At 39.0% G+C, this 25,419-nt stretch overlaps 4 protein-coding genes across 6 annotated transcripts in view; all 4 read left to right on the top strand.

The window, feature by feature from the left end:
* Positions 1-4,425, top strand: part of hnrnpk (heterogeneous nuclear ribonucleoprotein K) — a 12,772-nt gene extending 8,347 nt beyond the window's left edge. For both annotated transcript variants that reach the window (XM_008418459.1, XM_008418458.1), the window contains exons 12-17: positions 36-75; positions 846-861; positions 1,211-1,243; positions 1,736-1,803; positions 2,378-2,547; positions 3,607-4,425. In XM_008418459.1, coding sequence (XP_008416681.1) covers positions 36-75; positions 846-861; positions 1,211-1,243; positions 1,736-1,803; positions 2,378-2,547; positions 3,607-3,637 — 358 coding nt within the window. In that variant the 3' untranslated portion in view covers positions 3,638-4,425. The remainder of the gene's footprint in view (positions 1-35; positions 76-845; positions 862-1,210; positions 1,244-1,735; positions 1,804-2,377; positions 2,548-3,606) is intronic.
* Positions 4,426-4,523: 98 nt separating this feature from the next.
* Positions 4,524-12,123, top strand: qng1 (Q-nucleotide N-glycosylase 1). Its single transcript, XM_008418457.2, has 7 exons — positions 4,524-4,867; positions 6,365-6,558; positions 7,345-7,492; positions 8,595-8,707; positions 9,691-9,834; positions 10,460-10,655; positions 11,476-12,123. Exons 2-7 carry the CDS (start codon positions 6,370-6,372, stop codon positions 11,703-11,705), a joined length of 1,020 nt encoding a protein of 339 aa, XP_008416679.1. The 5' UTR covers positions 4,524-4,867; positions 6,365-6,369; the 3' UTR covers positions 11,706-12,123.
* A 343-nt stretch (positions 12,124-12,466) lies between these two features.
* On the top strand, positions 12,467-21,900 carry LOC103470209 (kinesin-like protein KIF27). The gene is made up of 15 exons (XM_008418456.1): positions 12,467-12,992; positions 14,042-14,236; positions 15,216-16,228; positions 16,347-16,490; positions 16,617-16,793; positions 16,888-17,108; positions 17,508-17,626; positions 17,767-17,886; positions 18,166-18,353; positions 18,798-18,851; positions 18,988-19,158; positions 19,251-19,442; positions 19,523-19,750; positions 20,479-20,677; positions 20,765-21,900. The coding sequence occupies exons 1-15, from the start codon at positions 12,692-12,694 to the stop codon at positions 21,283-21,285; spliced, it is 3,843 nt and encodes a 1,280-aa protein (XP_008416678.1). The 5' UTR covers positions 12,467-12,691; the 3' UTR covers positions 21,286-21,900.
* Positions 21,901-22,310: 410 nt separating this feature from the next.
* The window catches only part of gkap1 (G kinase anchoring protein 1), a 5,398-nt gene continuing 2,289 nt past the window's right edge, over positions 22,311-25,419 (top strand). The window contains exons 1-6 of one of the 2 annotated variants that reach the window (XM_008418454.2): positions 22,315-22,597; positions 22,889-23,160; positions 24,030-24,188; positions 24,457-24,534; positions 24,992-25,127; positions 25,303-25,325. In XM_008418454.2, the coding sequence (XP_008416676.1) occupies positions 22,903-23,160; positions 24,030-24,188; positions 24,457-24,534; positions 24,992-25,127; positions 25,303-25,325 (654 nt within the window). In that variant the 5' untranslated portion in view covers positions 22,315-22,597; positions 22,889-22,902. Of the gene's footprint in view, positions 22,598-22,888; positions 23,161-24,029; positions 24,189-24,456; positions 24,535-24,991; positions 25,128-25,302; positions 25,326-25,419 lie in introns of both variants that reach the window. The other variant, XM_008418455.2, reaches the window with a different exon arrangement.

Raw genomic sequence — 25,419 nt, 5'->3', positions numbered from 1 at the left:
TTTCTCTGCCTGCCTGTTCTCCTCCCCATCGCCAGTGACAGAAGAGGCAGACCGGATCGCTACAGTGATAACATGGTGAGTGACCCTTTGCTAAATGCGTGCAGCTCTGGTGTTCGCATCCTATTAAGTGTGAGCATCCTCAGGCTAGCACAAGACAATATGTTGTGATTGTCCATTGTCCTGCCATTATATAGTATTTTTGTGACAAAACAACGAAGCAATGTCCATAGATCCAAGGCACTTTTTGCATGGTGTAAGCCACCCCACCAAATGACCGTAATCACCTCAGTCGGAGACACCCCATAATCAGCTGTAATTGCCCTCTTACTGTGTATTTTTCATGGCCAGCTTGTTTTTCCTGCGAAGAGAGAGAGAGAGAGGATGTTGGGAGTGGAGAAGGTAGGGAGGTGGGGGTGGCCATGGTTCGTTGCTAAGCACTAATAATGCTTTCTTGACAGACTGGAAGGTTTCTTTTTGCCTTTTTCTCTCTTTCCTCTCTCTCTCTCTCCCTCCCTGAGACCTGGCAGGATACTGCCTACCGTTGCTCGGCAACAGCTTTTTGAATTGCTTGTTGCCCTGGTAACGGCAGCAGCTGAAAATGGGGGCTGATAGAGATGCAAGGAGAGACAGGAAAAGGGGTCGGGATGGGGAGGGGGGCAAGGAGGTGGAGTCTGTCTCATGGATGAAAACTGGGTGGCTTTCAATTGGGTCTACTCTGAACGAGGCTGCCTCGTTGGGTTTCTGCTCACCAACCTGTAGCAATTTTTATCGGCTCTTTAGCCGATAAGAGGGATGTATCTTTTTGCTCGCTGTAACACTTCTGTCTTTTTGTTTGTTCCTTGCAGAGTGGCAGTGGATATGGTAAGTACAAAGCTCTTTCACTCGCATTGTGTAAATGTTGTTACAAGGCTGCTGCATCCACAAGACTGCAGGCCTCAGATTTCTCCCCAGCATAAGGAAGCAAGAAGACAAAATGATAGGAATTGATGGGGAATCAGACTGAAAGGAAATGGCAGCTGTAATTTGTGTAAAGCTGTATTTTTTATTTTTTTTTTACACAGCTGAATTTTTTTTCCTATTCACAATTGATGGTGTGGTGTATTTTGTAGTTTTTAAAGTACATTTTGAATTATGTGGCAAATTAATGTTTTTTTGTTGTTGTTTTTTTTTTAAAATGTACAATCTTAGATATTTTTCCTGTTTTTCTCAGATAACAGCTCCTCCTGGGATAGCTACCAGTCAGGTTAGTATTCCTCCTTCGCCCTCAATCAGTTCCAGTCTGAGACATTTACAGAGTTCTGATTTGTTTCGGTGTATTTATATTTTATTCATTCTCCAAGCACTCTACAAAACGGTTCTAACCTCATAGATGTTACTAAAAATCTGGCTGAAGGCTGAAATGTTGTAGTAGTGTGTGGGAGAAAAAACATATTGCTCTGGTTTTGTCATCTTGGTAGTTTTTTCAGTCACCTACTTCTACTACTTTATTTCTTCCACCCATCTATGTGACTCATTTGTTGGTGTAGCGGCATTCATGTAACTAACACACCATGATGCTGTATTACTACAACTTGGCAGCTTTGCAGTCACAACAAGCTTTTCTTTGCCTTTTTGACGAGGCCAAATTGTCGTTTGACCTGTTTTTTCAGTACTGAGCAGTTTTGGTAAAAAGACATGAGTATTTGTCTTGAATCCTTTTATTTTCTAACAGTCTCTGTATTTTGCATGCCTTCAGGTGGACGTGGATCCTATAACGACATGGGCGGTCCTGTCATCACCACACAAGTGACAATCCCTAAAGACGTGAGTTTATGACCGTGACATCAACAGCTTGGCAACCAGAGAGAGATCTGTTGGAGCTGAAGAATCGGATTGTACAAATCTAGTTGAACTGTTCTTTTTTCCTTTGCTACATTTTATCTGCTTCTGCTCAGCTAATCTGAGTTTTTGTTAAGAAGTCAAATTTGTTTAATGTTTACCATGTTTAATTCTAAATAGAAAATAATTTTATATTTAAATTAAGATTCGCCAAACAGTGGGTCAGAATAGGTCAATTCCAGTTTTGATTGCCTGGTTAAATTCAGAAAATATAATAATTATTAAATTTTTTTTTTTTTTTTTTTTTTTTACAAATATACTTGTCTCATCTGAACCTGGAGCACACTTTCATTTTTACTTGTTTTTAGTAGTTCAGTTAAATTCTGATTAAGGACATGTGATTTGATTCATAAATGCATATTTGTTCCTTGGATTCAAAACTCTTACATCTACTGAAGGAACTGCAGCACATTTCCTTTCAGTCAGTAAAATAGTGTGATTTGGAAGGTCAGATCCACCCTAACCCCCAATTTTTTCCTGTGGTGTTCTCCACCAACAGCTGGCTGGATCCATCATCGGTAAGGGAGGCCAGAGGATCAAACAGATTCGCCACGAGTCGGGGGCCTCCATCAAGATAGACGAACCTTTGGAGGGCTCAGAGGATCGCATTATTACCATCACTGGCACCCAGGACCAGATCCAGAATGCCCAGTACCTTCTACAGAACAGGCAAGTTCTTGCTTATCCTGTTTGAAACGTCACCTTTTTCTTCAAATTATATCTTCTGAAGTCATAAAATTGTATTCTTAAATTCCAAACAGGTGAAAAATTTCATGCAGTTGTACTCGAATCGTGCAGGCCTCCAACATACTGAAGCTTTTCAGCTCTTTTTTTTCCTGCGCAAACATGATTAAAATAACTCGATTGTTCAATTTGTTTAATCACACATATGGTTCACCGATTATTTATTTTAATAAAATTACATTCCAACACTAGACAGCCAGTTTTTCTTGGATTATACGTTTCTGTTGCCTGCTGTCTCTCTTCACTAACCCCCTTCCTTTCTTCCCCATGCAACCTGCAACTACTTCTAACCTTCCTCTTACATGAAATGGCTGTGAAGGAGTATGCATGCTTAAAGGTGCATATTATTAGCTATTTTTATAAAGGGGCAGTGCGGGTGACAATTGTGATTGACTCGCACTCGTCCGGTAAATCTGATCAGTAGACGGAAAAGACAAATAGGATGTCTATTTGCCATCAGAGCCGTTTCAATGTGAAGCAGGGAGTGGATTGATTCTTCCCTGGCTGCTGCTGTGTGGAAGACTAGTGATTTTGTTGTTTTTAGTTAGATTAAGCGACAACAAATCACAGTCTGCCAAATAGCACAGGCTCCTCCTCTTCTGTCTCCCTTGGCAACCAGTAGGCACGTATAATACACACCATTTCCTTATTGATGCCATCTGAGCTTTGCCCGATTGCTAATACATTCTCAAACCCTCTGCCCTGTCTCATGAGTAGTGTACTGTTGCCATGATAACAGGCCCTGCCTCCCTCTTCCTTCCTGTCTTCCCTTTTCTGTGTTCTGCACCTGCTAGCCACAACCCTCTTTTCCTCCTTTCCTCTTCCTAAATCATGTCTTCTCTCCTGTGCCCTTTGTTCCATCCTGCAGTTCATCCTCTCACATCATTATCCTGCAACAGTTGCAGTGTTTTACTCTGTTAATTTTGTGAAATGCAAATATTTTGTTGGTATTCATTTTTCCGCTCTGTTTTGTTCTCATTGTAGTGTGAAGCAGTACTCTGGTCATTTGCTGTAGACCTTGAGGGAGCAGATTGAAGAAAACTCGGATTGAACCCCAATTCCTCTTCTCAAATCTTTTTGCCCTGGTCCAACACATCCCCCCCTTCAGACTTTTACTCTGGATTGTGGGTGTCTTTTTTTTTTTTATTATTATTTTATTTTTGTATTTTTAATTAAATGTCCGACATTCCTGTGCATCCATAAAAATGTAGAAGATCTGCATTTTTAAGAGTGTAGTCCAATAGTTTGTCTGATTTTTGCTTTGGTTTTTCTTTTGTAACTCGTATATCAAAATATCTCAAGATTTCCCTCAGACATAAAAAAAATAAACCTAACCTTTATTTTTTGGATGGATTTGATTTGTTTTTATGCATAAATGTGGATGATTGTGTCCGAGTGGGTGTGTGCACATGTGGGTGTGTGTGGCTTGGTATGCTTTCAGTTGTCTCCTACAAATTTGTGCAACATACAGAATGTAAGATGTTCCTTCTGTTCTTCAACAGCTCTGGGGAAATTGAAATCTGTAGAATTGATTTTGAATTGTTTGTTGGGAGTTGTGTACAAACAGAACATAATTTCTACCAACACTCTAGCGGTGCAACGAAATAAATCTGGAGTATTGAAGTAACTCCCAAAGTAAGCATTTCTGTTGGTAGTTAAGAGTTGAGGCATTTTATTGGTTATTGGACACATATACTAAACTTTTCTACTTTGTCTGCAAGTTCCTCTCTGAACTTGCCTACTCTTCATTGTTGTGAATTTCACAATGTCAAATTTAAAGAAAAATAAAAGTGCCACTTTTTACTGAATTTTCTGGGGTGTTTTAATAGCGTTCTGATTTTCACCTTTACTTTGGCAGCTAGATTGACTTCCTGTTTGAAATTAATTAAAATTTGTTAAAGAAGTTTAGCAGTTAAACGAGCCAGTCCTTAAAGAAGAGAAAAAAAACACATGAACGTCAGATTCTTTGTGTGCGTGTGTGTAGCTCCATTTGTTTATTTGTAAAAGGCATTTTGAGGATATGTTTGCAGAAAAGCGAAGACATCTCGGCGTCGGCTGCAAACTGTTTCTGCGCAGGCTCATAAGATTTCCCGCCTTACCGTTCTGATTGGTTGATCGGAGTAAATCTTAAAGAGTGATTGGTCAGCAGATGGAAACCCGGTAGTACAAAGAAGTTCATATGTTTTTTTATCCTTACAGGAGCCACGCTGCTATACTTTGCTTAGAAACGAGCTACAGTTGAACAGTAAGTTTGGAAAGAATAATTTGTGTTTATAGTTTGAAATGCTACGAATAGATCAAATTCGGTGTCAAAGGTGAGATGAATGTTCGATCTGTTGTTGCACTTTGCCCTTCCAGGTGTTTATCGCAGAATTACTATAGACGTGTTTTCATCTCTTCATACAAAAAATTAAGAAATTAATTACAATTACTAACCAAATTGAAAACTACTTGTTGCAAAAGTATTCATGTCAATCTTTTAAACAATTTGTTTCGTTCTCATAAAATAAAATGAAAAGTGTGGCACAAGAGTGAATTGGCCTCTTTAATTTACAGGAATTGGAATAAAAACTAGTACAGCAATCTGTCTTCAAAAGAACACAAACGTAAATAAAATCAACCTCGTGTGTAACTTAATTTTTAAACCTTAAAGTATATAAATATATACCTTATGTATATAAATATATAAAAATAGGCATCATTGTGCAAATGCAGTAATGATGATGAGCAGTACACCGATAATTATTGTACAGGGTGAAGGCATATGGCAGGAAAGATTCCCTGTATCTTTCAAACGGCAGAGCTCTTGCAGTCTGTCCAGTGTGCAGTGGATGTACAGGTCCAGGTTGTCCATGATGGATGACAGTTTCTTCAGTGTCTCTGACTCGGCTGCTGCTATGAAAAATGTAATGCAGGAAGCAACTGACTGATAGATCCCCAATATCAATCAGGAAATCTTTGTAAACTCGCTTTATGTGACTTCGGGAGAAGTCTAGTGATAGACTTCTCCCGAAGTCTATCACTAGCCTTGCTGATGCTCACCCTCAGGTGGTTCAATCCTTTGATGAGACTTGGAAATTTCTGTTCAGACGTTATCTATTTAGTTTAACTTAACTTGAGCTATTTCACCAAGAAGAAAGGTAAACAGAAACCATCTCAAGATGTGCAATGCGATGCCTCTGGAGGGCTGAATACAATTCACGAGAGACCAACTAATGAATCAATCAGCTTTATTTGTTCCATTAGGTAGATTTGGTCAAGTGAGTCATCATTCTTGCCACACAAGGAACTTTACATCGACACACAATAAATATAGATATAACATGATTCAAAACGGCCCAGTGACCAAAACTTTAAAATGATTAAAAACAAAAAGATTTATATTTGGAAAAATCCCCAATACCTACGCCTGATACACCTGGCTAGTAATGTATATAATATGATCAACGCATCTTTGTTTACATTTATTTATTAAAATTGCTTTCAAGTGGCACTTGTTTAAAAGGTTATTGAATGTTTTGGTATGAAAAAGGGCTTTTATGCTGGGAATAAAATCCTTCTCAAATCATGTCATAATTGAAGTTGCGCCTAAAACCATTTTACCATATATAGGCCAACAATTCCAAACCTTTAAGAAGCAGAAGATACTTTATCATCTTTAAATGTAGCTGCTGAAAATTCAAAGCTTTTCATTGAATATCAGACGTGTTTTTGTTTTTTTTCTGTTTTATTTCTGCACCAGTTATTATGGAGAAGCCTCTCCTTCCCAGAGAGTCTGGGCAGTTTGTGGCCGAGCGAAGCCGAGACGTGTTTATCAGGGACGCAGGAGTCCAGAAGGTAGCAGAGATGCTCTTCAATCTCAGACGCAGTGACGCCCTGACTGCTAGTGGCTGGAAGGTGGCCAATCCCCTGGCTCCGGCATCCACCTCTGATCAGGGGAGTTTCTCAGCACCGCAGTGCTGAATTATTTTTACCCCAGTGCAAATGCAACAAATGACTTGACTGGACAGTTGGGGTTTAAAGGAAGGCAATTAAAGTGTTAATACATTTTTTGATTTTGGAGAAAGCTGATACGGGTTAAATGTTGAATGAAAAAAATATATGATTACACAAATAATTGCAGTTGAAGGTTTGGAGCTCGAAAATTAAAAAATATAGAATTGTTCAAACAGCACAAGTGACTGTTTTGAAGATGCTACATTTGTTCTATGAGATTTAAGTTGGGCTCTTATTCACAAAATAAGATATTTTTCTAATTTGAGTTCTAAGAAGAAAATGATATCAAAATAAAAAAAATTAAGTATATGATTATTTGGTTCTTCAAGCCTTATATAGATTATTGCTTATTTACAGTTGCTGTTGATAAAGTGTATCTTTTAGACACTTGCAAGAAAGACACTTGACTCCAATAATGTGGGTTCTCTTGAAATCATTCATCATGAAACACCATCATCACTTAGAATATTGGTTAACAATAAACATTATTAGATTTAGACTTACGTTTGTTTCATTTAATGTAACAAATAACACATTTAAAATCTGGGGAAAATATAATGTTTTTACTACATTCCTTAGCGATGCTTAAAACTAAGCAGTTTAAAAAAAAAATTTTTTTTTTCAATGTCTTTTATGTAGAACTTTGTTAAAAAAAATTACAGACAGCACAAAAACTGATAACTTTTATGTTGTGTTTTTGCTTATGGTGTTTTATAAACCCTGCAGGCGTTAAACTGGGTGTTTGTTGTGGATACCATGAACTTCTCCTTTTGGCCCGACAACGGAGCTCAGCAGTGTGAGGTGACCTATAAAGGCATCACTTACACAGGCTTCATGACTCTGTGTGCTGCCATCACCAGAGCCATGGATGAAGGTGAGACCACTTAAATACATCATGCACCACATCGTACTTTCAGTATTTACAGTTTTGATCACAAAGAAAGAGAGCATCTTGTTTTTTTTAGAGAGTTGTGCATGAATGCAGAATGAGGATAAATAATGTTTTTTTTTGCCAGATCCATACTGCTGTTTTTTTTTTCTCTGCTTTTGCAAACTTTGGGAAGGTTTGGTTGGAATGTTTCTCCCTTCATTTGCAGCCACCTTCAGAGTTTAACTTCTGGCAAATTCTGGCTCTTCCTATTATGCAAACATTAATACAGAAAGATGGACAGAAAAACACAACATGTATACATAAACAGAGACACAACTGCATTAAAACATGCACACACAGTAAGCAAGCACCAGCTAATACATTTGGGATTAAAGTCTTTGTTCACTATTTGTTTGATAAATCACAATTACAAAAATTGCTTGAGCTGCTTCTATGAATTTGTCTATTATTTTGTATCTCTCCACCTGTCATCTCTGTCGGTGTGAAGGCCTGAAATTGGATGCTGTCTTTTGCCATGTGGTTTAATACATTTATTATATGTTAGTTCTAATATCCCACTGATGGAGAGTAAATCTGCCCTACCACTGTCAGGGAGCCACACCCACCAAATGTGTGACTAAAAAGGTCTAAACAGTGAGCCACTGACAGAAAAATGCTTTAACTGTGTCATAATACATGACAATGTGGCCTTTTCCATTATGTGTTTCTTTTTTGGTTCCTTATTCTCAAGAGGAAAGGAGAAAAATGTGGTTTTATTATTGTCACTTATTGTCTGTGTGCCCTTTGTGAGTTCGGAGTACGAGGAAATTGCTGGTTGCTCTGCATGAGCCTGATCATCATTTATAATTAGCAAGAACGGCTCCGGATATGAATCAGTTATGCCTCGTATGGAATAGGGCTCTCAATGTGTTTTCGCTGTGCCCTTTATCTGTATGACAGTTGCTCTCAGAGAAGCACAGGTAGTCCTGGCCAGAGCTTGCTTCTGAAAACGAGATCAGAACAAATCATTTTAGTTTAGTCTTTTCTGTACTGCACATTATAAACCAGAGTTGATAATAATAATAAATCCCCTCTGTTCTCCTAGGTGTACCCATCACTGATCCCAAGTACTTTTCCCAGATGAGTGTGGAGGAGTTGGGAAAAGTTCTCCGATCAGACAATGAGACAGCCATGCCGATGGTTCAGGAACGCCACCAGGTTCTACTTTTATCCTCCACATTTCCAGTTCATTTTATATAAAACGGACGTTCATTTTAAGTACTTGTATAGCACAGGAAAAAATAAATAAAAGTGGTCATTTTGTCCTCCAGCAGCATAAGCAAATAGCAGCCTAAGTACAGAGATAATTCAGGATAATTAAAGCAAGAATAACTGTAAGCTTTATCAATCAGGAACGTTTTAAGCCTATCTTAAACGTAGACAGGGTGTCTGCCTCACAGACTAAAACTGGGGAGCTGGTTCTAGAGGAGAGGAGCATGATAAGTAAAGGATCTGCCTCCCATTGTTCTTTCAGAAACCCTAGAAACAACAGTAAAGAGAGTGAAAGGCTCTGTTAGGAACATATGGAGGAATCAGATCTCTGATGTTTGATGGAGTTTGATTCTTATTGGCTATATATACGAGTAGGAGAAACTTAAATTTTATTCTAGATTTAACAGGGAGCCAATGAAGTTTAGCTTAATAGAAGAAAAATATTATTTTTAAAATTTTCATCAGAACTCTTGCTGCAAGGGTTTGGATCAGCTGAAGGCCTTTATCTACATTTTTTGTACTTCCTTTAAGTAAAGAGTTTTAATAGTTCAGACTTTAAGTAACGAAAGGATCGACTCGTTTCTCAGCATCATTCTGACAGGATATTTCTAAGTCCTGGACCCTTAAATGTGGGATTTAAATGACATGTCGTGGTCAAAAATAACTCGGAGGTTCTTTACTTTGTTTATGAAAGGCTCTGGACCAACATCGACCACTTCCATCTTGTTTGAATTTAAAAACATAAAATGAATGTTTTTTAAAAGTAATTTCATACTGGAGAAATATTATTCACCTGAAAATATTTTTCATCATCATTATTTATCAAGCTTCTTTTATTAAATGCACGTTACTTACTTTAAAAAGAGAAGATGAAAATGTGCAGTTCATCTGTTCATCATGGCTGTTTGAATTTTAATCTTCCTTCCAAGGTCCTGACCGAGGGCGGGCGCGTGCTGCTGGAGCACGGAGGAAGTTTCCATAGTTTTATCAGCCAAGCAGGAAACGATGCTCAGAAGTTGGTGGAGCTGATCGTGGAGAAGATCCCGTCTTACAGGGATGAAGTTACATATGAGGTCGGAGGGGCTAAATGAACAGAGTGATGTCTGAATGTATGGAAAGACTGCAAATATATTTAATAAGTATCAACTGTTACTAGAGCATCTCCACAGTTCTCGCTTTAGTCATGGCATCCTGAGGGTTAGCGGCTTTCCTTTGAATACAGAACTTTTTACATTTTTAATTATGGAATTCATCCCAGTGTGCAAATTTACCCTACATGTAGTCTGAAAATTACACCATTCTCAATATGTGATGTACATTACTGTACTCCATGTCAACACTAAGTGATTAATTACTTAATTACACTTCAAGCCTGTAAATTGTCACTTGAAACACCTTGAATAGCCTCTTTTGGAGGACTTTGAATAAATTTTAGCATGAGAGTTCCCCCTGCTGGACAAAACCAGCATCACAGCTGTGTAATAATCTGACAAAAAGTGGCAAAAGGGATTACAATAAGTGCAAATAATGCAACAAGTTTTTTTTTAGCATATTTACTTTACTTTGGTAACTTTACAACATTACAAAAAATGAAGCAAAATTAAACGCTATTAACAAACCAATAATTTACCAAAAGCGGAAGATAGTTGGGAAACTCATTGATAATGAATCTGCTTTTGTGTTAATCTACTGTTTAAGGGCAGAAAAATCTCTTTCAACAAGCGAGCCCAGATCCTGGTGGCAGATTTCTGGGCAGTGACGGAGGCCAGAGGAGAAGGGTACATCATCAACATGGACTGTCTCACCATGTTTGCAGACTACAGGGTTCCTCAGGCGCTTGTCTATTTAGGAGTGTTGCAATACTCTGATGCACTGATGGAGGCACTGAAGAACGGTGAGGGACCGAGCAGGTGTTTTCCCTGCTCTTTGTAAATATATGGAGCCTTGAAAAAGTATTCATACTATTTTCACGTTTCTGCATTCTATCATTTTTAAGACATTCTATCAAGTTTAAGATTTTTCTGACCAGCCAGGACAAAGTTGCACATACTTGTGAATTGTAAGGAGAACTCTATATGGTTTTCAAAAGGTTTTTGAAGGTTTTTCTCCTAAGTTCTCCTAAATATCCTAAGTTCACTCAGGTTAGTTGAATAGCATCTCTGAAAAATAACTTGATTTTGATGTTTTTGTTTATTTCTGGTGCTGGACTACTGAAGAAAAGAGGTGTTAGTGTTAGTTTTCTGCTGGACTAAGTGTTTTCCATGCAGGCCAGAAAGTTCCTTTTAAGTCTCATTTGACCAGAGCACCTTTTTCCATGTGTTTCCATAGCTTTCTCTTGACAAATGCTTTCTTGCGTTTCCATAATGGCTAGGTTTGAGGAGGGTGCAACTAGTAGTTCTCCTGTCTACATATTATCCCACCTGAGCTGAGAATAACTGCAGCTCCTCCAGATTTACCATTACTTTCCTGCTACACACACATCATACATTTCAGATTTGTATTTGTAAAAGAACCCTTATAAAGACATCATTGTACTTTCACTTCATATCTATGCATGACAAAGTGTTGATTTATTTTATTACATTTTAATAAAATAATTAACGTTTTGTAGTTATGATGTAACAATTTGAAGCAATTTGAAAGTTCAAAGGTAAGAAGGCTTTTTAAAGCCAATGTAAGCCAATCTAAAAATCGGCGGGTGCGATCTGTCGCAGGTGAGCTGCTGCCTTCAGGGGATCGAAGAGAAGTCGAGATACGAGGATGTTCCATTTGGTCCGTGGAGCTGATCAAGGAAAGACTGCACAAGATGGTACAGGAGACAGACGGAAACGCCTGCAGCATCAATTCTGCTATCATTGACTTCTACCTTTGGCCTTTCGCTAAGCAGCACCACAAAGAGATGGCCCACATTCCCATTCACCATACACGCTGTATTTACTACTGACTAACAGACTGCAAGCTGAACATACAGAATGTTTCCTGCTTACTGATGGCTTTCCCTGCGAAGAAACCAAACATGGTAGTGATTCTATGAAACAGAGGTCAGTGTGCAGTTAATGACAATGTTCACATATCAAGTCTGTTGTACTAAGCATCCTGTTTTAGCTAAGCAAGTGATTACACTATGCTATTACATCATGCATGTTTTGTAATATCTAATTAGTATGGAGTTGAATTTGTGACCTTCAACATCCAGATGGCAAAAAATGATGTTTTTTGTTGTTGTTTTTCATCTAGTCCTTTTATGCTACCGTTCAAAATCATGTAACTGTGCTTCATCTTTAACTGTCCAAAGCTGTGTGTATGTGTACAATGCTTCTTAGCTACTAAAGCCAGAAAAATAAATTACATTACTTCTGTTTTCTCATTTCTTCTTTTTCTACCAATTAGTTTTACAACTGATTTTAAGAATTTATCTATGACCTTCAAGGGACACTCTGACCTTGCACTAAAATGTACCATGTGTCCTTTGTTGAAACCTGAAGTCATCAGCCAAAGCTCTTCAAGCTCTTCTACCACAATCTTTTTTGAGAATTCCGACAGATTTATTTATTACTTATTTATTTAGGCTAATTTTATGAAATTAGTCAATTTAGTACTATGTTCAATAGATGGCGCCGTTGCCCTCGCGGCAGCTGTCCAGTACCATCTTCGAACGCCTCTTCCGGGTTTTGGCTGCTGCGTCACAGCGGCGTCGGTCGCCCGGGCAACCCAAATCGACAACAAACCTTTAGAGGTAAAGTTACTAGAAACTTCAGTGGAAACTACCACGAGAGTTAAACACGGGCTATGTTAAATTGTTTTTTTTCTTCGAGTAATAGTGAATTAGCAATTAACTATTTCGAAACCAGAGTTTTGAAGCATCTCAGAGGTTAGATGTGAGCAAAAAAAGTCAAACCCTGCGTAAGTTCATTGATCTTTTACTGCCTCATGAGTGAGGTCTGTGTCCGGGTGGCGGTCCGTATCCGTCCCCTGCTCCGGAAAGAGCTCCTCCATCAGCACCAAGTGTGCGTCCAGGTGGTTCCCTCGGGTTCCGGGCAGGTGAGGCTCGGCTCGGACCGTCTCTTCTCTTTCGACCACGCGTTCGGACCGACAGCCAGCCAGGATGAAGTGTACGAGTCTTGCGTCCAGCCCCTGGTGGAGTCTCTACTGGACGGATACAACGCTACCGTGTTTTGTTACGGACAGACTGGGTCTGGCAAGACGTACACACTGGGCGGGGGGAGCCAAGGCAAGTTATTTAAAAAGTCGATTTATTTCAATTGAAAGAGAAACTTAATATAAATGTATTACATATAGTTCTATTGTATGTATTCATTGCTGTTTATTTGAATGATAATGGCTTACAGCTAATGAAAACACAACAAATGCTTTCTGAAATACACTATTAAATAAGATATCTGATACAGAAATGTGATACAGTAATCATGGAGGAGACTGCATACTTGACAGATGTCAAGCAAATAGTCACTGATACCTCTCACTAGGTGGGTAAGCCACAAATCAATCAATGCTAAAGATTCCTATTTACCAGTTTTGTATCCAAGCATATTAATGAAACATTTCGCTGAAGAAAAAGGTGTGAGAGGTGCTGAATGCAACAGAAGTGCCTTTTAGAGGATTGTGAAAGAAAACCCATCAGGAAATGTTCATTGCATGACTAAGTGGAGAGGCACAGACCCCATGTTGCCTAAGGTCGTTTTGTGAGACATGTTATGCTTCTGTTGGTCTGCTGTGTTTTATCAAGTCCCAAGTGCAGTTATCTATTAGGATATGCTGGAGCCCTCTTTGCATCCCTCTGCTGACAAGCATATGGGCATACATATTTCATTTACTAGCAGAAAAAAATACTAACTAATGGTTTAATCCCCATGGTATCTCTGTGCTTGATTGACCAGTGCAGACAAGAGCTTTGGGTTTTGCAGAGGCACTGACTGCTTCCATGCACAACAGCGTTGAAACAATAATTCCTCTACAATGAGCATAGAGAAACTAAAATCACATTTTTTTATTAGCTCTAAGCCATTATCAAGCTTAAGAGTATCAGTTTTGAGTAAAATCTTGAAATATATCCCTGTGTGGAATGGTAAAAAAACATGTTGACTGAAATAAAATTAACTTCATGATTATTTTTTAATGAATAGGATAAAGCCTGTTCATTTTTTTTATAAACACTTTGACAAAAAAGAAATTAAAACCAAACACTGTGTCATATTTCTGAATCTTTCAGACAAAATATTCTAATTAAATCTTTGTCTATATTTTGAAACCTTCTTGCAGATGAAGGAGGAATTATTGACTGTGTAGCTCAGGATGTGTTTTTGTTGCTGGCAAAGCGGAAGAATGACGATAGCATTGAGGCAACGGTGTGGATTTCATACATGGAGCTGTACAGAGAGGAACTACGGGACCTGTTGGACATGAACACCAATCATAAAGAGCTTTTCATCAGAGATGATGAAAAGGGGAACACAGGTAAAAAAAATTGTGACCTTTAAATTGGCAACAAAAAAAAAGAATACGTTCATGGAAAGAAGAAATGACAGACTCGTTTGGTTCAAAGATTTTGTGTGTATTGACATTAATTAATCTGACTTTTACCTGGTTGTAAAATCGATTCAATTCAACAGCCAGTAAACAAAAACAAAAGATTTACATACTGTAAATTTAAAAACAGAAATTTTGGCAGCTTGTTGGTGTGAAGAAAACAAGTGTTTGTTAACAGAATATCAGTGAGAAAAGACCCAATAACCCAAAGGGATTTCCACAAAGTCCATATCCCAGATTTCACAAGCATCACTTGGGATGCTGAATGTTAAAGGTAATCTGTCATCTGCTGAAGGTTCACCTAACCCTGGTCATAAAGCTGGACAATGAAGTACACTGAGAGAGGACCCTATGCAATCTGCGCAGTCATGAATTTTAACGGCAATGAATCGAAGTAATGTCTAAAATAAGAGTGGCTGAAAAGTTTTCGTCAGTGATGAGAGAGACTGATAACGTCTTCCAGAAGACATCTGCTTAAAATTGTGGCTCAAAATGCGCAACAAGCTACAAGCTATTAAATTATGGGCTACACTTGGTGTTTTGTTATCATATTTTCTTTTTTTTTTTTTTTTGGTATATTGTTCTGAAATAACATTTATTTTATTTTGGTAGTTGCTCTGCTGTTTAGCCATTTACTGTGTGGGTTTGTTTAAGCGTGCTTCCCTTCCTACCCTCCTCTAAAACACATTGATTTATTGATTGAATTGTTGCATATTTTCATATAATGAAATTTAACTAATTTTGCAGCCTGGTAAAGACCCGGGCGTGCTTTGTTTTTATTTTAGTTGTAGAAGGTAGACAGTTCTTCCTGTCAGTAATACCCTTATTCTATCACCTTCAGTTCACAGTCTGCGCTAGTCTTATTAGTTAAAACCATCTTATTTTCTTTTTTCGACTGTATTTTCAGTTGTGATTGGTGCCAGAGAGATGGTTGTCACGTCAGCTGAAGAGCTGCTTGGTGCTGTGGAGATGGGAAACGCCCTGCGTCACACTGGTGCAACAGGAATGAATGAGCACTCCAGTCGCTCTCATGTGATCCTCACTCTTCAGGTCCGCATCCGTTCTCACAGCAACAACAACCCATCCTTAAAGACCGTCCGCTCGTCCAAACTCTGCCTGGTGGACCTGGCGGGCTCAGAACGAGCTACCAAAACTGGAAACACTGGAGCTCAATTCAAAGAGTCTGTACTCATCAACACTGGCCTGCTCGCCCTTGGTAATGTTATTCGCGCCCTCTCCGACCGTGGGCGAAGTCGTCGCGGCAACGGCTGCAGCAGTCCACATGTGCCGTACCGTGATGCCAAGATCACGCGACTCCTCCGGGACTCCCTGGGAGGCAACGCCCACACGGTGATGGTGGCCTGTGTGAGCCCGTCCCACCACTTCATTGCGGAGACTTTGAATGTTCTTCAGTTTGCATCCAAGGCCCGTCACATCTGCAACTGTCCGGGACGAGCACTCTCTCTGACAGATGTTAAATCAGATCCTAAAACCTGCCAACCTGCCGAGACTCGATTGGAGGAGCTGGAGTATGAAGTTCAGACCCTGAGAGAGCTTCTGAAAGAGAAGGAGAAGGACATGAAGGAGATGGAAAGGGAGAAAACAAGGGGTGGAGGTGCAGATGGGGATGGTTTCAAACAGCCCAGTCAGATCACAGCGCCCACACTGGAGAAGAGGCTGAACCAAGACACAGCTGCACAGTATCTGTTCCTGGCAAAGGAAGCGGCATCTTTGCTTGTAGATATGTCCAAAGCACTTCCAAGTGTTTTGTTCAGGCAGAGACTGCAAGAATGGCAGGAGAGACTGGCAGCTGTCAGCCAGTCACATCATACAGGCAGTACAGACTGTTCAGAGGGGGCTGGAGACCACCAGCTCCATGAAACCGCTTTAAACCTGAGAGAGGAACTCCGCAAGTGTCAGGTAAAAAGACAAAAGGGATTTGGTTTAGTTACATTTAAAGTATGCACGTGTATTTTAAGCGTGATAATATTTTAATAGTCCACTCCTTAAAGTAATACGTTTTTTTCTCTCTCCATAGGAAGCCCTCCAAGAAAAAGAGCAACTTCTGGAGGAAAAAGATGAAGAATTGAGACGGATTCAAAGAGAAGTTGAGAAACTGCTTGAAGAGAAAAGAAGCCGAGTTTTAGCTTCAGAGGAAGAGAAGGAACGTTCTCGAATACAGGTGAGAAAAATGAACAGGGATTTAAATGGCCTGTCAATAAAAATTCAAGAATTTTTTTATTGACAAAAAGTCTTTTAGACAATAAAAAATTTTCAGCTACATGAATATTTTTGTATTGATTTTCAGACTGAACAACTGGTGAGTCAGCAGATTCTGATTGATCGCCTTCGCAGCAGCCTCATGGCTGTTCGTGGGATGACTCCAGGGGCAACCGAAGAAGCAAGGTCTTCTGGGAACTCATGCACAAGACCCCAGAGTGTCCCTCTAATCACACACACCTTGCTACACAGGCCATCCAGAAAGGTATGGCATTTAATCCTAAATGGATATGGGTGTGTTTTATCTGTTGCATGCACCATGTCTGTATATGTTTTTGTTTGATTTGCTGTGTTTGTAGATTCACTCCAGTCCACCCACCTGTTCACTGGAGAGGGTGATGACAGCTTTTAGGATGCGTGGTCATCTCCTTCTGGCTGAGATCGAGGAAAAAGATAAGGTCTACTGTCCATTCATTACACAACAGGTCGAAAGCAAGGAAAGAACTCAAAATAATCATGAGGAGGAGACAAAAGAGGAAGAGACAGAAATGGAAAGATCTTTGTGCAGGAAAGAATTTAGGTGAGAGCCTTTACTATACAGCTTTGTATGCAGTTTACCATATAAAGATCAATAAATACTTATAGTTACAGGTACTATGCCTAGGAGTGAGGATGTTATTAATACCCTTTTTTTCCAGTGAGAAAAAAGGGAGAATCGTTGTTTGATTGAATTAGTGTCACAGTATCAGTGTGTGAAAACTTTGCAGACACACTGGTTCCCTGCTTGGATGAACAAAATTGTGGCTATTATAACTTCCTGCTGCACTCAATTAAAACTCTACTGGCCAATAGTAATATTTTTGGCCACTTTAGTTGAATTTTACTTTCAACATGTTTTCCGTGACCCTTTGGTCTACAGTTTTCTCTAAAAGCATCAAATTAATCTGAATTTTCTATTAATATTATTTTGTTATTTTAGGCTTCCTTTAAATCGAACCTGGACAAGCTGGGAAAAGAGACTGCTGCTGAAACCCAAAAGCACTAAACTGGAAATGTATGACGGAAACACAGCAGTACCAGAGTCTTATTTGGTCAATGGTACACTTTATATGTTCATTATTTTACATTCTTTCAGTTTACACAGTTTGTGCCATCCTCTCATTTCTGGTTTCTCTGCTCAACTATCCCGTTGACATAAACTGTAACCAGAAGCTCTTTTTCCTTTTCCAACTTATCAGACATAAACGAAAACCCTGTGAAGAAGGTAAGGCGATCCAACACTGCTGAAAGAAGAATCCATGAACTGAAGGTCAGCATGCGCTTAAAGGAGGAGCTCATCAAAGAACTTGACACAACTGGTGAGTTAACATGGTTTTATGTTACTGTATGTAGAGAAACGGAATAAAATGTTCTAACAGGTTTTTAATTGAACCCTTCTGGACTTTATTAAGTCTTTAAAAGTTTGATTAGTACTTCAAGGTTAACACTGACTCAGATACACTATCAGGAAGTAAATAAGATGAACTCGATGTCTGAACGTGTTTAAATAGATTTATAAGTTAACTTTTTTTTTTCTTTTTTTTTTTTTTATAACATAAATAAACCTGAAAATCACCGTAGTTGTTTCTTACCAACAGAAAGAAAAATCCAAGCAGTGGACAGAGGTGAAACGGGAAACGTGTTGGAGAGACTCTCCATGCAGAGCCAGCAGGTCCGAGCCGAGGTCTACTGCAGCCTGCAGAGCATGAGGCTGGAGAGAGCCAGGCTTCAGAGCAGCCTGAGGGAGCTGGACGAGACCAACGACAGGAAACCCCATCGAAACAGGGTCAGAACAAGTCTAAATAACAAAACACGGTGGCTTGAACATGGCAAAGAACTTTAAATACACCCATTCCTGTCCAATTGTAGCATTTTAATTGGGGAAGATTCCTTACAAAGTAAAGCTAATGTGGATTTTTAAGACAATCAAAGATCATTTCAGAACTTTAATTATGTCAGACAAATGATATTAAACACAAAGTCACAATTCACTGTATTTCTTGCAGTTGATGAGAATAACTTTTATTTGATTTTTTTTATCAGTGTTTTTAAGTAATTATTCATTAGGCGTTTAACTCTTGTGTTATTAAGTGTTTTATAGTTTGTTTTATTAACCAAGAATTTCAGTTTCTCATAATTTAAAATACAAAAGCACTTAATTTTTGCAGGCCATCATTGCATCGTGGTGTAATAATCAACATTTTTCTTAATTGAAGTATTTTGTGTTCAGGGTTTAAAGAGTTCATCTGTTCCTGAAAACTCTCCCGTGGAAACAAACAGAATGGTATTAAACAGACATTATTTGTTCTGTATTAAACAGACATTATTTGTTCTTAGACACAATTATCTTCTTGTAAGATAAAGCAGAAGCTGATCTTCTTTTGTCATCTTTCTTTCACCCTTGCATTTCCTTAATGTAGCTTCATGACAGTAGTTGGCTTGAAGAAGAAGAGGAACGGGCCATTCACAAGAGAGAAGAGTTGCAGGAGCTGGGAGAGGAGCTGAAGAGGAAAGTGGAGGTGCTGCAGCAGAGAGAGGCCTGTGTCCAACAGAAAAACAAGCTCCACATCAAGATGCTGCAGTCCAGTCAGGTCGGCCTCTGCTTCCAGCACCATCCATTTGTGAAAGTGCGTTTTCAAAGCTGGAATTGTTTTATTTCTTAAACGTGTTCTCCGACTTCCAGGCTTTGAGTCGGGACTTGCTGCAAGTGTCTGTTCAGTTGGAGTCTGTGGAAGAGCAGCTTCAGAGTCAGAGCAGCGTGAGAAAGACCAGAGGAGTTACGGTCAGGGAGCTGGAGAAAGAGAGAGACATGCTGAAGATGAAAAGAGACGCTCTGGAAGCCCAGCTGAGGGACAACCGAGTGCTCACTGTGGAGGTAAGACACCTCATGTTTTGATTTTTCTCTGTGCTCAGTACATTATTTTTCTGTTTTTTTGATTTATGCTTGTTGTGTAGGAGGAGCATTCCCTCCTCCAGCTGGAGGAAGCCGTTGAGGCTCTAGATGCAGCTCTTGAATTTAAGAACAACTCCATCCAGGAGCGGCAGAAGCACCTGTTCGTCGGAAACTCGCCTCTGCTCGAGTCCAAAGACACAGAACCCGCTCAGCACTGTGACATTACCAGGAAGCTGAAGAAGCTCTCGTTACCTGAGGCCATAGAGCTGTTGATCAAATATTTCAACAAGGCAAGAGGAAATTATCTTCATTATATATTTAATTATCTTTACATGTAAAATATTTAAGGCATAGACTGAGCTAAATTCACTCCAACAGGGCTGTTTGACACCCAGCATCTCACTAAAATAAAATTTATCATATGTTTTAATTTACGTTAGTAATTCAGTAATACATGTAAAAACAGAAACTGTGTTCATTTCTGATAATTTTGATGATTATTGCTTATAGCAGATGAAAACCCATATGCTGACTTGACAGTCAGTCTCACACTGCATCCATAAGGAGAACATGTCACAAAAGGTCACTCCTAAAGAAGCTGGCTGTTCACAGAGCACTGTATACATTCACATTGATTGAAAGTTGAGTGGAAGGAAAAAGTATTTTTTAATAAAAGATCCACAAGTAACAGAGATTACTGCATTTTAAATGAGATTGTGGTGAAAAGCCTAATTCAAAGTCATGGGGAGAATCAAAAAGTTGCAGACTGCTGCTAGAGTCTTCAAGAGCCTTTTAAGCCACTCCGTAACTGTGTGTTGAGGAGTTGTTTAGCTCCTAAAATTCTGATTCTGGATAGATTTAAGATGTTTTAACTTTTCTGGACTGTCCTTACAGCATGTTGTCATTGTCCCAGCCTGTGTGCACGCTGTGTTTCTTTAATGCCTCGAATTCACATTCATTCATTCATTCTGTCCTTTGCTTTCCTGTACTAAACCACCCATGTCGTCAACAACTCCAGGTTGTGTGTCTTCGAGAAGCAGAGCGTCGTCTACATTTGCAGTGTGAAGAGTTAGAGCTTCATGCCGGCGAGCAGGAAGCAGCACTTAGGGAGATGGAGGCAGCCATGCAGCGTTTCGCTCTGGACGCAGACCGCAGGCTCACCCTGCAACACAGAGACCACCAAAGCAATGTTCGGCTTCTGCTACAGAAACTTAAAGGTGAGGAGTATTGGTGATATTTTCTGTGAATTTTACTGTTTCACTCATGTTTCCTTCTGTATTGTTCATGTGTTTCTGGTTATTTAGAGGGGATGTCAGGAGAGGCACAACAAGCCATACAAGACAGAGTCCAGCACCTGGAGAAAGAGTTGTTTTTCTACAAAAGCTCCAGTCGGCAGCTGAAGAAGAAGCTCAAAGAACTTCTAAGTGATGCTCCCTACAACGACAGTCAGTCCTCACACACACAGGAGAGCAGAGAAAGGCCGGGCACTCACTTACCTTTAAGTGTGGATGAACCCAAAACACGCTGTGAGGAGGAGGGAGAGACGACACACGTTTCCACCACATACACAAAAATATATGCAGAGGAAATAGAATTTAAACCAGTCAAGCCATCACTCACACAGTCCCATGGAAGGTATACAAGAGGTCAGCCTGAGGTTAGTTTAGAAATGACACCTGTCAAACTGTGTCGCAGGGAGCTGAGGGAGATTCCTGCAGCTGACCTGCAGCTCCTCGGTGCTGCCACTAGGAGGCACCAATCTGTGGTTAATTCAAGCTCTGAGTCAATGATGGAGGACTCCATAGAAGTGCCCAGAAACACGTGATTCTGCTTTATTTTATGTCTGCTAATTTCTATGGCAGATTTTGAGTGGATTATATTAAACGTTCTATTTTGTAGATGACTGATTTTAAAAAATGCACTAAATATGTTGTTCATTTTTTAGTAATACTGTACAATTTTCTAGTCAGATCATAAAAAATTCAAAATGATAAAAATTAATTATCTAAAAAATGTGTTTGGGTTGATTTTAATGTGTTTGGGTTGATTTCATAGGAAAGTGAAAGTTTTTGTTTTAAATTATTATTTGTTACAATAAATTAAATATTGTACAGCACTACATATTAGAAGGAGGATTTGTCCCTGTGCGTTAATTATAAGCTCTTGTCCAAAGCTGGATTTAAATGCTAAATGTGAAACACGTTTTTGTAAATGTGTTAAATTAGGTTAACGAGGCAAAGCTCAGCACTTTTCAGCACTTCTCCTATTATTGTCTTGTATTTATACAGTTGAAAGTCTCATAGTTACCACACATTATATGTTTTCCCTTCGTTTCACTATATAATTAGCTCTTCTTTTTATGCATTCCTAATAAAAACTTATGTATTTATGTTGATCTTTTATTTTTTTACTAACTTATTAAAAGCTGTAAGAATCACAATGGACTGTTTTGTCTTTTATGGGGTCTTTCCACTTGGAGTTTGCAGATTCTTCCTATGCATGCATTGGTTCTTTCTGAGTATTCTGACTTAATTCCATTGTCCAAAAACATCAGGTTAATAAGGTCTCTAAATTCTTCATAGTTGTGTGTGAATGTGTGTGTGCATGCTTGTATGTATTGTGTGTGTCTATGTTACCCTGTGATGGACAACTTTAGAGACTCACCACTGGTTAGATTTTCACAGCTTATTGGATTTTCACAGCTGTCAACCTTTTAGAAATTTTCATTGGTTGATTACAAGTGACAGATTTTTTAAAATCTTGGGAGAAAGCATACCTTAAGATAACCTTCAGAACTCACACAATTTGTAAATAAATAAATACTGGGATAGACTAACAACACAATTGTTACAATTTCGTACATATTTACAATGTTATTGTTACAACATGTTATTTCTTTAATTTTTAGCATTTTTAATCACTCAATATCTAAAGAAACACTAAGATTTTAAGATCGCAGCGGAGGAGGCCAGCACCAGTTGAAATGTATTTTCGTGCTGTTTAGAACCACCGGGCTTCCGTACCGAGTTAGACAATCGCTAGTAGCACAACCAACCGCAGCTCAGTTCCTTCAAGACGTAGAAAGAAGTACTTTTACTCAACTTCTCTTGCCACCGTTGTCTCTGCAGCACAGCTCTGTGAGTGTAACACAAACAAAGGCTTAGCCTGAGCGTGTGAAGGTTTTGTCGACTTTTTACACTTGTTAGTACGCTAACAAAAACCTGCTAGCTCGGTTGTGTCGTTGCTGCTTCCATCAGCAGATTGTTACTATCGGCAGAGTTGGAAGAAAATTGCTGTCATTTTAATTTTCATTATGAATAAAGATTTAGGCGGATATTTGTCAGGACTGTATAAACATCGTTCCACAACATGCATAACTATTTCATGTTAATAGTTATTTTTTAATGGGACCATTTCTTGTGATTTAGTTTCCCGTTACGTGATGGCATCGTCTGCAATGATCACTGTCCCCACCACCGCCTCCCGGTTCGCCCTGCTCCAGATTGACTCAGATTCGGACTCGGAAACCTCCGAGCCGGGGAAGTCCAACACCAAACGCGGGAGGGATTCCTCCGGGAAGTCCAGACAGGGGAAATCAGGAGCAACAACGGGATCAGGGGGTAAAGGTGCTCAGGGTAGCGAGAAGAAGAAAGATAAGAAAAAGAAGAAGAAGGAGCAGCAGCAGAGTGAGGCGAACGAGGTGAGACAGTCTGCTAGACATGCCCCCATTTTTTTCTGCTTATTAATCTGCCATAGAGCTGAGCGTCTGACTGCTCCATCTTTGTTTCATTTAACCGGAACTGAAACTGCTCCGCAGCCACAGGCAGGTGTATTCTTGCCTGAAAACATGACCTCCACTCTATAAGCAAAACAATAAAGAGCTTTCGAAGGAAATGTTTTGAAAATTAGGTTTATTCTGTTTTTTTGTTTGTTTGTTTTTGTACTTGTAGCACCAGTTAAATTGTCATCACATATTTGAATCACAACACAAAGGCCAACAGTCATGTGAAAGGAAGTTAGGTCACTTAATTCAATGTTGAGTTGTTTAAAAAGAAATAAAAAAAAAAGATCCACATCTTTCTTATTTATCCCTTGGAGATAAGTTATTTATTTATAGGTAAACACCAATAATTAATTACCTGACTTGGTTGATGAACTTTGTCCGTGTTCTCTTTGGAAAACTTTAGTCCACGCCCTCCATGTTTTTCTTTTCTTTTCAAAGTTTTCCTCCTTGAACACCTTCCATCAAAGTTTAACTTGTGCAATCACCGTCTGCAGCAAGAGACAACAGCAGGGATTTGGAAACTTCTTTCATAATTTTTTTTTTGTTTACCTTTAGAAATTGCTTGAACAGCTAGACCTTAACATGTTGTGTTGAATGAATGCTTGTCTACTGTTTTCTTTTTTTTGGACAAGGGAATTGATTATTTCAAATTCATTTGAGATCTTCTTAAATACCTAACAACCCTTCCTAATGTGGATTGGTAGCTTTGCGATCATTAATTGAGACAAATGACCTTTCAGTTTCTGAAACATTTTGGATAAATGTTTTGTCTGTCTTTGCTTTAGCTGCGTAATCTGGCCTTCAAGAAGATTCCCCAGAAGTCCTGTGCCCCTCCGCCCTGCATGACGCTGTCAGGAATAGCCAGCGAGCTCCTGAGCCCGGCGTCAGTGGACCACAGCTTACCTTCAGAGGGCTGGCAACAGTGGAAACAGAGAGACGAACAGGTTAGAGAAAATGACTTGAGACTGTGCCCTGAATTTGGAATCACACTTGAGGCTTATTGGAGTCGGAACTTTTCCTCAGCAGTAGAGAAGCTTCTGCAGTGAACACTTTTAAAGGATTTCCATTGTTGCAATAAAAGAGTACATTTGTTAAACGAAGTATACTTATCCTTAATATTTATATCACAAACTGCTCTATCAGGGCTAAGAAGCTTTCCCCCACACCCCCCAAGTTCAGGTTAACATAACCTTCTTCTCCGTGTTTCTGTAGATAACCACAGAGCTGTATGAGGCAGATTTGGAAAAGGCCCTGATTCTAAGTAAACTGGAGTATGAACAACATAAACAGGTACATAAACTGCATTCACACACTAATAACTGATGAATGCTTGAAACAAGTGTAGATTTCACAGCTTAAAGATCTAGAAGAAGGGTATCACTACTATTTTCTAAAACAAACTGAAGTTTGTAGTTATGACATGGTAGAATCTGAAAACAATCAAGAAGAATAAATACTTTTTTTAAAGCACTGTTCAGACAGGAATGTATTATAAGTCAATTTTAATGCAAAGGCTGTTAAAATTGTTAAAGTAAAATAAAAAAACGTATGTCACCAATTATTAGGCATAGAGCCTCTTTGAGTCTTCAGTGTAAAACATGGTGATCATTTTGACATGAATAACTGATCATTTATGTTGAACCGAGTTAAATTAATCGCTACCGACAGTAATAAACACCACAGATTACTGGTATGAAAACCATAAAAATGATTCAACAAGAGGCAAATGATGTGTTTGTGTCAACAGAGCAACACAAACGTAGCTTCGCCAAAGTCACGAGGAGGAAAAGAGGGCGGCGGGAAGAAGGACAAAAAGAAAAATCAGCAGGCGAAAGACAAAAAGACGGTTTCTCTGCAGGACTTCCAGGCTGAAGGCTCTGCTGGTGGGATAAACTGGTTCATCGCTTGCAAAATCTTTTCATACGGCTGTACTTTTATGTTAAACTTGCAACTAACTTTTTCGGTGCAAAAGAAACAGTCATGCTGTAGATAAAGTTTTTACAAAGTGTCATTATTGTTGTTTTTTTTTTACTAACGTCTGTTTTTTTGTTGTTGCAGAGCAATTAAGTAGAAAACAAGAGGTGAGAAAGAAGATTTTTTTTTTTATTTACCTCAATAATTGTCTGACCATCACCAACATTTTTTAACCCCTTAATTAATGTAAAAAAAAAAATA

This window comes from Poecilia reticulata, linkage group LG9 (assembly GCF_000633615.1).
Source record: "Poecilia reticulata strain Guanapo linkage group LG9, Guppy_female_1.0+MT, whole genome shotgun sequence".
Taxonomy (NCBI): domain Eukaryota; kingdom Metazoa; phylum Chordata; class Actinopteri; order Cyprinodontiformes; family Poeciliidae; genus Poecilia; species Poecilia reticulata.
Note: the sequence above shows the minus strand (reverse complement) of the source record. Positions and strands in the feature narration are given on the sequence as shown.